The 12,005-nt window shown below is 46.9% G+C and overlaps 1 protein-coding gene across 1 annotated transcript in view; it reads left to right on the plus strand.

Annotated features, from left to right (window-relative positions):
* Positions 1 to 12,005, plus strand: part of CSMD3 (CUB and Sushi multiple domains 3) — a 1,090,172-nt gene that overhangs the window by 761,977 nt on the left and 316,190 nt on the right. Inside the window, exon 33 of the mRNA XM_044293228.1 lies at positions 9,912 to 10,036. Coding sequence (XP_044149163.1) covers positions 9,912 to 10,036 — 125 coding nt within the window. The remainder of the gene's footprint in view (positions 1 to 9,911; positions 10,037 to 12,005) is intronic.

Genomic DNA, 12,005 nt, shown 5'->3' on the forward strand with positions numbered 1-12,005 from the left:
ATCAGTCAGTACGTGGAGGGGTGTGCACACGTACTGTTCCACCATGTTAGTGAAATGTTGCCTCCTGCTAACACGTTGCGTATCAGGTGGTGGTGCAGTTAGCTGTGGCGTGTTGACAAAAGTTTTCCACATCTCTGCCATGCTAACCCTGCCCTCAGAGGAGCTGGCCGTGACACAGCTGCCTTGGCGACCTCTTGCTCCTCCTCTGCCTTGGCCTTGGGCTTCCACTTGTTCCCCTGTGACATTTGGGAATGCTCTCAGTAGCGTGTCTACCAACGTGCGCTTGTACTCGCGCATCTTCCTATCACGCTCCAGTGCAGGAAGTAAGGTGGGCACATTGTCTTTGTAGCGTGGATCCAGCAGGGTGGCAACCCAGTAGTCCGCACAGGTTAAAATGTGGGCAACTCTGCTGTCGTTGCGCAGGCACTGCAGCATGTAGTCGCTCATGTGTGCCAGGCTGCCCAGGGATAAGGACAAGCTGTCCTCTGTGGGAGGCGTATCGTCATCGTCCTGCCTTTCCCCCCAGCCACGCACCAGTGATGGACCCGAGCTGCGTTGGGTGCCACCCCGCTGTGACCATGCTTCATCCTCATCCTCCTCCACCTCCTCCTCATCCTCGTCCTCCTCGTCCTCCAGTAGTGGGCCCTGGCTGGCCACATTTGTACCTGGCCTCTGCTGTTGCCAAAAACCTCCCTCTGAGTCACTTCGAAGAGACTGGCCTGAAAGTGCTAAAAATGACCCCTCTTCCTCCTCCTCCTCCTCCTCCTCCTGGGCCACCTCCTCTTCCATCATCGCCCTAAGTGTTTTCTCAAGGAGACATAGAAGTGGTATTGTAACGCTGATAACGGTGTCATCGCCACTGGCCATGTTGGTGGAGTACTCGAAACAGCGCAACAGGGCACACAGGTCTCGCATGGAGGCCCAGTCATTGGTGGTGAAGTGGTGCTGTTCTGTAGTGCGACTGACCCGTGCGTGCTGCAGCTGAAACTCCACTATGGCCTGCTGCTGCTCGCACAGTCTGTCCAGCATGTGCAAGGTGGAGTTCCACCTGGTGGGCACGTCGCATATGAGGCGGTGAGCGGGAAGGCCGAAGTTACGCTGTAGCGCAGACAGGCGAGCAGCAGCAGGATGTGAACGCCGGAAGCGCGAACAGACGGCCCGCACTTTATGCAGCAGCTCTGACATGTCGGGGTAGTTGTGAATGAACTTCTGCACCACCAAATTCAGCACATGCGCCAAGCAAGGGATGTGCGTCAAATTGGCTAGTCCCAGAGCTGCAACGAGATTTCGCCCATTATCACACACCACCAGGCCGGGCTTGAGGCTCACCGGCAGCAACCACTCGTCGGTCTGTTGTTCTATACCCCGCCACAACTCCTGTGCGGTGTGGGGCCTGTCCCCCAAACATATGAGTTTCAGAATGGCCTGCTGACGTTTACCCCGGGCTGTGCTGAAGTTGGTGGTGAAGGTGTGTGGCTGACTGGATGAGCAGGTGGAAGAAGAGGAGGAGGAAGCCGAGAAGGAGGAGGTGGCAACAGGAGGCAAAGAATGTTGCCCTGCGATCCTTGGCGGCGGAAGGACGTGCGCCAAACAGCTCTCCGCCTGGGGCCCAGCTGCCACTACATTTACCCAGTGTGCAGTTAGGGAGATATAGCGTCCCTGGCCGTGCTTACTGGTCCACGTATCTGTGGTTAGGTGGACCTTGCTACAGATGGCGTTGCGCAGTGCACACTTGATTTTATCGGATACTTGGTTGTGCAGGGAAGGCACGGCTCTCTTGGAGAAGTAGTGCCGGCTGGGAACAACATACTGTGGGACAGCAAGCGACATGAGCTGTTTGAAGCTGTCTGTGTCCACCAGCCTAAATGACAGCATTTCATAGGCCAGTAGTTTAGAAATGCTGGCATTCAGGGCCAGGGATCGAGGGTGGCTAGGTGGGAATTTACGCTTTCTATCAAATGTTTGTGAGATGGAGAGCTGAACGCTGGCGTGTGACATGGTTGAGACGCTTGGTGACGGAGGTGGTGGTGGTGGTGTTGGTGGTACATCCCCTGTTTGCTGGGCGGCAGGTGCCAACGTTCCTCCAGAGGCGGAGGAAGAGGCCGAGGCGGCAGCAGCAGAATAGGCCGAGGCGGCAGCAGCAGAAGAGGTAGCAGGGGGAGCCTGAGTGACTTCCTTGGTTTTAAGGTGTTTACTCCACTGCAGTTCATGCTTTGCATGCAGGTGCCTGGTCATGCAGGTTGTGCTCAGGTTCAGAACGTTAATGCCTCGCTTCAGGCTCTGATGGCACAGCGTGCAAACCACTCGGGTCTTGTCGTCAGCACATTGTTTGAAGAAGTGCCATGCCAGGGAACTCCTTGAAGCTGCCTTTGGGGTGCTCGGTCCCAGATGGCGGCGGTCAGTAGCAGGCGGAGTCTCTTGGCGGCGGGTGTTCTGCTTTTGCCCACTGCTCCCTCTTTTGCTACGCTGTTGGCTCGGTCTCACCACTGCCTCTTCCTCCGAACTGTGAAAGTCAGTGGCACGACCTTCATTCCATGTGGGGTCTAGGACCTCATCGTCCCCTGCATCGTCTTCCACCCAGTCTTGATCCCTGACCTCCTGTTCAGTCTGCACACTGCAGAAAGACGCAGCAGTTGGCACCTGTGTTTCGTCATCATCAGAGACATGCTGAGGTGGTATTCCCATGTCCTCATCATCAGGAAACATAAGTGGTTGTGCGTCAGTGCATTCTATGTCTTTCACCGCTGGGGAAGGGCTAGGTGGATGCCCTTGGGAAACCCTGCCAGCGGAGTCTTCAAACAGCATAAGAGACTGCTGCATAACTTGAGGCTGAGACAGTTTCCCTGGTATGCATGGGGGTGATGTGACAGACTGATGGGGTTGGTTTTCAGGCGCCATCTGTGCGCTTTCTGCAGAAGACTGGGTGGGAGATAATGTGAACGTGCTGGATCCACTGTCGGCCACCCAATTGACTAATGCCTGTACCTGCTCAGGCCTTACCATCCTTAGAACGGCATTGGGCCCCACCATATATCGCTGTAAATTCTGGCGGCTACTGGGACCTGAGGTAGTTGGTACACTAGGACGTGTGGATGTGGCAGAACGGCCACGTCCTCTCCCAGCACCAGAGGGTCCACTAACACCACCACGACCATGTCCACGTCCGCGTCCCTTACTAGATGTTTTTCTCATTGTTATGGTTCACCACAACAACAAATATATTATTTGGCCCAATGTATTGTATTCAAATTCAGCGGGATATAAATTTGAGGCCTAGTATTTAGGCGCTGGGTGACCGGTATGGATTTAGTGACAGAATTAGACTTGGAAATACACAGTAGCGGGTGTGTGTGAAGTTATTCTGAATGACCCTATGTGCACCTTCAATATTATATACCCTTTTAGGGATAGATTTCAAATAGCTCTGATATAGCAGAAACCACTAAATTATGAAATTGCTAAATTGGGAATTGTACTTCAACCCAGAACAAAAAATGTGCTTTGACGGACACTAAATATCTTGCCCAGCAACAACAGTACAGCGGTGGGTAACGAGAGATTTAGAGGGAATTAAATTTGAGGCCTAGTATTTAGGCGCTGGGTCACCGGTATGGATTTAGTGACAGAATTAGACTTGGAAATGCACAGAAGCGTGTGTGTGAAGTTATTCTGAATGACCCAATGTGCACCTTCAATATTATATACCCTTTTTGGGATAGATTTCAAATAGCTCTGATATAGCAGGAACCACTAAATTATGAAATTGCTAAATTGGGAATTGTACTTCAACCCAGAACAAAAAATGTGCTTTGACGGGCACTAAATAACTTTCCCAGCTACAACAGGACAACGGTAACGAGAGATTTAGAGGGATTTAAATTTGAGGCCTAGTATTTAGGCGCTGGGTGACAGGTATGGGTTTAGTGACAGAATTAGACTTGGAAATACACAGTAGCGGGTGTGTGTGAAGTTATTCTGAATGACCCTATGTGCACCTTCAATATTATATACCCTTTTAGGGATAGATTTCAAATAGCTCTGATATAGCAGAAACCACTAAATTATGAAATTGCTAAATTGGGAATTGTACTTCAACCCAGAACAAAAAATGTGCTTTGACGGACACTAAATATCTTGCCCAGCAACAACAGTACACCGGTGGGTAACGAGAGATTTAGAGGGAATTAAATTTGAGGCCTAGTATTTAGGCGCTGGGTCACCGGTATGGATTTAGTGACAGAATTAGACTTGGAAATACACAGTAGCGGGTGTGTGTGAAGTTATTCTGAATGACCCTATGTGCACCTTCAATATTATATACCCTTTTTGGGATAGATTTCAAATAGCTCTGATATAGCAGGAACCACTAAATTATGAAATTGCTAAATTGGGAATTGTACTTCAACCCAGAACAAAAAATGTGCTTTGACGGGCACTAAATAACTTTCCCAGCTACAACAGGACAACGGTAACGAGAGATTTAGAGGGATTTAAATTTGAGGCCTAGTATTTAGGCGCTGGGTGACAGGTATGGGTTTAGTGACAGAATTAGACTTGGAAATACACAGTAGCGGGTGTGTGTGAAGTTATTCTGAATGACCCTATGTGCACCTTCAATATTATATACCCTTTTTGGGATAGATTTCAAATAGCTCTGATATAGCAGAAACCACTAAATTATGAAATTGCTAAATTGGGAATTGTACTTCAACCCAGAACAAAAAATGTGCTTTGACGGACACTAAATATCTTGCCCAGCAACAACAGTACAGCGGTGGGTAACGAGAGATTTAGAGGGAATTAAATTTGAGGCCTAGTATTTAGGCGCTGGGTCACCGGTATGGATTTAGTGACAGAATTAGACTTGGAAATACACAGTAGCGGGTGTGTGTGAAGTTACTCTGAATGACCCTATGTGCACCTTCAATATTATATACCCTTTTTGGGATAGATTTCAAAGAGCTCTGATATAGCAGGAACCACTAAATTATGAAATTGCTAAATTGGGAATTGTATTTCAACCCAGAACAAGAAATGTGCTTGAACGGACACTAAATAACTCGCCCAGCTACAGCACTAGGGACAGATTTAGCTGGATATAAATTTGAGGCCTAGTATTTAGGCGCTGGGTGACCGGTATGGATTTAGTGACAGAATTAGACTGGGATATGGCCAAAAAATGAACAGACTATTGCTGGTTAAATGCACTTGGTGTGACAGCTTCACCCTGATGTAGGCTTTAGCCAAAAAACAACCACACCATTGAGGGTTAAATGCACTTGGTGACAGGCGCAGCTTGCCCCTGATTTTGTATATGGCCAAAAAATGAACAGACTATTGCTGGTTAAATGCACTTGGTGTGACAGCTTCACCCTGATGTAGGCTTTAGCCAAAAAACAACCACACCATTGAGGGTTAAATGCACTTGGTGACAGGCGCAGCTTGCCCCTGATTTTGTATATGGCCAAAAAATGAACAGACTATTGCTGGTTAAATGCACTTGGTGTGACAGCTTCACCCTGATGTAGGCTTTAGCCAAAAAACAACCACACCATTGAGGGTTAAATGCACTTGGTGACAGGCGCAGCTTGCCCCTGATTTTGTATATGGCCAAAAAATGAACAGACTATTGCTGGTTAAATGCACTTGGTGTGACAGCTTCACCCTGATGTAGGCTTTAGCCAAAAAACAACCACACCATTGAGGGTTAAATGCACTTGGTCGCAGCTTGTGCTGGCGCACCACAAGACACAAAATGGCCGCCGATCACCCCAGAAAAATGAGACTGACAAACGGTCTGTGCAGCCTAAAAACAGTGAGCAATTGAGGATCAGCAGCTCAATGACCCACAGCTGCAGATCGATCAGTTAATCAAGTCCTTTGGAGGAGTTAATCTGCCTAATCTCGCCCTACTGTCGCAGCCGCAACCTCTCCCTACGCTAATCAGAGCAGAGTGACGGGCGGCGCTATGTGACTCCAGCTTAAATAGAGGCTGGGTCACATGGTGCTCTGGCCAATCACAGCCATGCCAATAGTAGGCATGGCTGTGATGGCCTCTTGGGGCAAGTAGTATGACGCTTGTTGATTGGCTGCTTTGCAGCCTTTCAAAAAGCGCCAAGAAAGCGTCACAAAAGCGCGAAGAAAGCGACGAACACCGAACCCGAACCCGGACTTTTACGAAAATGTCCGGGTTCGGGTCCGTGTCACGGACACCCCAAAATTCGGTACGAACCCGAACTATACAGTTCGGGTTCGCTCATCCCTAATGATGATGATAGGCAGTGGCCAACTCACTACATAGGATGTTTCCATAGTAGTTCAGTTTGTCTTCCCTCTCAGCGGATGTATAATAAAGGCCTCATTTTTTGACCGGTAGCAAGGGTCCAACAAGGTGGAGAGCCAGAAGTCTGCTGAAAGCTGACAATTCAGCTGTCACTATGCAAGCAAGTGAGCATGCATCCGGCCATTTGTGCAGCTGACTCAGAGGGACTCCCTGCATCCATATCCACTGCATACTGCCACGATGTGTCTGGGTCCTCTTCTTACTCATTGTCCTGTAGCTCCTTTGGCTGCTCCTACTGCTCATCTCCTGTCACCTGTGTGGAAAACCCACCTATTTCGGTACACATTGCTTGTGCTCCAATGTCCTCTTCTTCCTCCAGTTCAGCCCCCACAAGTCTCATGTGGCCGTGAGATCTAGGCGCCACATCTTCAGTCCCCCGACCAGCAAAATTTTAAACAGGATCTGTTCCAGGACATGAAGCAGTGGGATGATACTGTTCATCCCGTAGTCCTGGCGTCCTGGCGATTTTTGAGAAATCTTGCAGATGGGTGGAAGACTTCAGGAACAACCAGATTGAACACGTGTGCCATGCAGGGAGCATGGCTCAGCCCTCCTTGATGCAGCGCATTGTCGGTCACCATGGTTCAGATTTTCAGTTGTTGAGGAGAAAGCCAGGATTCAATTTCTTGATGAAGGACACGCAGCAGCTCCTCCGCTGTGTGACTCCGTTTGCCCAGGCATACCAAGTGCAGAACAGTGTGACACCACCGGCACCTGCACATGTGGTATCCTAGAGGGGCACTGTGAATTGTCCTTGCAGTGGAGGCTGAGTACACGGTGGAGGATGATGAGGCAGAGGCAGACATTATCGCAAGACCAACGGTGTGAGAACGTGGAGGCGGAAGCGGCGTCACCTGGCCAAATTACTGGTGTGGCTGTGCAGGAACCACATTCACCCATTGGCCTGTAAAGGACATGTATTGTTCCTGACGGTAGTTACAGCTCCACACATCGGATCTGCCGTGCACTTTGCCAAACACTGACAGGACTGGCCCACTTTCTGTTCTTCATGTGTGTGCAAGGCTGGTACTGCCTTTTTGGCAAAGAAATGATTGTTTGGGACTCTCCACCTCAGCTCTGCACAAGCCATCAATTCTCTGAAAGGTGCAGATTCCACCACTTGGAAATGGAGGGACTGCAGCACCAGCAACTTGGCCAGGAGCAAATTCAGCTTCTGCCCTGTTGAATAAGTGCACACATACTGTTTTCATTTGGCAATTGCTTCGGTGATCGATTGCTGACAGATTGACTGACAAGAAGTAGGAGCAGGAGCATCAGGACCAGCAGATGATGGGAAGGATAGACAGCTCCCTTCGGCTGAGTTGGTGGAGCCTTTATTGCCTGAAATCGGGTGCGTGCCACTGGATGATGCAGCGATTGCTGCGGCAGGCAGGACCACCACATTGGAGCAATGGTTCTCCCAGGACACTTTATGGTGATGCTGCATATGTTGACGCATGGCCGTGGTGCCAACATTGGCACCCTGGCCACTCTTCACCTTCTGCCCACATATTCTACAAATGGCCATGTTTACCTCCTTCGACAGCTAAACAAGTAGGCAATTTTACCGTCAACACTCCGCACTGACTGACTGCTACCGCCCCTACTTCTGTGAAGCCCTGCAATATTACTTTCCAGGCAGCTAGGCACCTGCGAAGCAGGTGGTCTGCCTCGGGCATGTTTGGCTACTGACCTCCCACTGCTGCCACCCTGCTGACTCCCGGCCACGCTAGCGACTTGCTGGCTCCGCCGCTGCCTCATGGGCAAGCTGCCACCCTTTTCTGTTGATGATGATGAAGACCCTAATTTACCCGGCTTCCAAGTGCGATCAGCCACATCATCATCATCGAGTACTGTCTCCACTAGGGGTGGCTGATGTCACTTGGAATGAAGTGGATGACCGAGTCAACCATTCAAGAACCCCTGGGTTGCTGATCAAGACACAACCGCTAGATGACACTGGGAGCTCAGGCCTCTCACTGCGACTCCTACTGCCATGCCCCCTTACTCTGCTGCGAACTGTGCCTGCGCCAGGAAACATTTAGGCCTCTGCCATTCCCCTGTGCAAGGCCTGGAATTTACTCACTTCACCACACAATGGCTAATAAGCCCTTTTTTCCCACTAATACACACCAAAAAAGTCTTTAGAACATATAACTGCATCAAACAGCGCTTGCACCCCAATAACAAGAATGGTTTGCTGGAATTACAGAGCTGTATAATGGCAATTTGGCTCCGCAGTCAGTGCAGCAAGGTATAATAGGATTGTTCGTGTTACCCAGGCTGTAACCTCCCCTACTGAACCCTGTTCTGCTTCAATACTGTGGAATAATTCCTCCCTATCCTTTTCCTACACTTCAAATGCTCTTTCCCTGATTTTCTATTGAGCAAAATATAAGTTTTCAAGTCTTTCCTAGCACTATCCCTAGCGCCTGCTGACTTCTCTCCCTGCACTAAGTACACTGGAAAATGGCTGAATTCAAGATGGCTGAGGCTATTTATAGGGCTGTGACATCACAGGGCTGGCTGGCTGCTGATTGGCTGCATGCATGACATTGTGGGTGATCCCTGGTTCCCCGAGTTCCTTGCTCCATTTCCTAACACAGGCAGCAGCCATTTTAGGAAAATATGCGATTCTTTACCACGAAGCGTGAGGAAATTCGGATTCGGTGCGAATCAAATTTTTCCTGAAATTCGGATCGAATTCCACTTTGTCAACTTCGATTCGCTCATCTCTAGTGTTTATTGTAAAGTTAACATTTGCTATAGCCATACATTTGCTTTTAATGGGTTGTCTCACCATAGAGCTGCCTGGCAACCACAGGATTTAGACGCAAGGCTTCCACAGGAAAATGGAGTGCATAATAGAGAAACCACATGGTTGCACAAAGCTCCACAATACAGACCTATGAAGACTCCATGTGGCAGACTATAGAGTTCATGCTAGACCAATTGACATCTGTGATGAAAGGGAAAGTTTTGCTTAGCATATAGGCTTAACCAACATGATAGTCAATATAACCAGGCTGTGTAAGGAGGACCTCCTTTATTACCAAGCAAACCATCCAGCAACCTCCATAATAAAAGCTGAAGGATAAAGATATGTTTTGATAATGATTGGCCAAATCCCTGGTAACAACCTATTTTGGCATCTATTGACTTCAATGTCAGATATTCTTATACAAAAAAAATAAAAAATGGGGGTCATTGGGAGTAGTGTAGAAGGTACAATAAAGTAGATTCTGGATAACTTTGATATAAAATATATATTCAATTATTAAAGAGAATCTGCCACCAGAATAAACCCTTGCAACTTAGAGCATCTGCTCGATTATTGGGTTGAGATTTTTGCTTATGACCTCTGATTTTAGAGTAAAATTGCATCTTCAAGCGACTTTTACAAATGTCAGCCTGCATTCATATATGACACATTATAAAACTTGTAGCTGTATATGTGTGGTGGCTCAGCTGTCACATTCTATTATGTACTTTGCAAATTGTAAGAAACAGCAATAACTGTCAGCTAATACGAATTATACATTGTCTTCTATTTTCTCTTTCATTCTAGTGCCCTGTGGAGGAATTTTAACAAAGCGTAAGGGGACTATTCTGTCTCCTGGCTACCCGGAGCCATATGACAACAATTTGAACTGTATATGGAAAATCACTGTGCCGGAGGGAGCAGGCATTCAAGTAAGATCATAAGACATTTTCAAACCCTTGTCACATTTGTTTTCCTTTGATGACAGGCAAATAATTTATTAAAGTCAATAAAGTGATATATTTCAGTGTCTTTAGTGCAAGGAGTCCAATGTTGAACATGTGGCAGCAGAGCTATGTACTTATCATTTTTGTACTTGGGCCAAGGCTTATTCAGTCAGCCCCATAGATGTGCCCAACCCTATAATTTCTTCAATTTATTTTACTCATATTTCTCTAGAAACAATCCTAGGAGACCTCATAGTGCTATATTCAACTTTTCAGGGTAATTGGGGCACTTTCGAGTCTGACCTAGTTTATTCAGACTGGACCAAATTCAACATGTGATTCAAATCAGACCCAAAAGGAATTTTGGGAAATTGGCTCATTTCTAATGCTATTATTTAAAAAAAATAAAAACCCTCGGCAGGTAGTAACACACATCACAACCACTGGGCGGCAGTAAATAGACATATAGGATGGACATCATATGGCACAATATCCCAATATTTTTTTTAAAAGATAGTATTTTTATTTCACACATTTCTTTAAATGTTGAACCAAGAGCAGAGTTAAGGAGGGACACATCAGTATGTACATTACAAATGTTTGGGAAACTATGCTTAAAATTTACCTTTTGTTTTACTTTTTTTTATACAAAATGCTTCGCTGATTAAGAATCTTTCATAAGAAGTGATGATCCATCGCCAGGATCGTAAAAAATGGTGAACTTTATTATAAATATCCCATTAAAATTTATGTTTCATAAGCAAAAGTGCAGCAATTATGACCTACTAGTTTTGATCACCCAGCATAAAGATTTTATCACACATGAATACTATTATTTTTTTTTTCTTGAGTTCACAAATGAATATAGAAACTGGTTACATGCGTGGGGGATAATACAAGCTCACTCACAAGCTCAAATCCTAACCCTTTCATGAGTGAAAAAGCCTACACATAAAAGCTGTTAAAATAAAATAACATAAAAATATATAACCAGCTGTCTGTGCATGCAAACTATTGGAAAAGCATATGCATATAGTTCATAGGAGTGGATACATAAATTAATTGACTATATATACTATGTAATCATATCTTCCAGAGTGATAAGTTTTAAAAATGTCTGATTCAAGAAAAAACTGCATACTCAGACATTATACGGTTCAAAACAATTTTCTTTCTAACAAAGCTAGAACTAGTCCTGTACTACAATGGGTCTAGAGATCTCCTAATTCATTGCTCCAGTAGGCAAATGTATTTATTTCACAGTTGTCACAGCTTCTAACAGTAGATATGGCTGGTGGTGGTTAAAGGATGGAAATCAGCATGTGTGACCACCTCAGAGATGTTACTGCCATTTTGTGTTTGTACCGGGGGTCTAAGTACGTTGCCACCCAGTACTGGCCCTTGCCCTTTATGCTTTTTATACGGGGGTCCCTCTTCAAACACTGGAGCATGAAGGCCTCCATTTGCACTAAAATGGAAGCGGTGGAGTGGCCTGGCTCCTGCTCATCATCCAGGATAATGTCGTCCTCATTCTCCTTCCCCATCCACGGATAACACCAGGGATCCCAGAAATGTTTAAAGCATGCTCTTCTTGCTCCTCCTCCGCCCTGACACCATCCATATCTGACTCCTTTTCAGACTCCTGTTGTTGACTTGTCTCAGATGGAGTACCCCCCCTGGGAATTAATCCAGCATTGCGACTTCTTTATCTTCCTGCTCCTGCTCCTTGACGGCTTGATCAATGACACGACTCAATGCACGCTCCAGAAAAAAGGCGTACGGTACGATGTCACTGATGGCGCCCTGGCCGCGACTGACCAGTTTGGTGATCTCATCAAATGGCCGCAGAAGTCTGCATGCATTGCGCATGTGCAGCCACTGGCACGGTGAAAAAAAAACAAGCTCCCCAAAACCTGTACTGACGCAGAGTTTGTACAGGTAGTCATTAACTGCA

This window comes from Bufo gargarizans, chromosome 5, assembly GCF_014858855.1.
Source record: "Bufo gargarizans isolate SCDJY-AF-19 chromosome 5, ASM1485885v1, whole genome shotgun sequence".
NCBI lineage: Eukaryota > Metazoa > Chordata > Amphibia > Anura > Bufonidae > Bufo > Bufo gargarizans.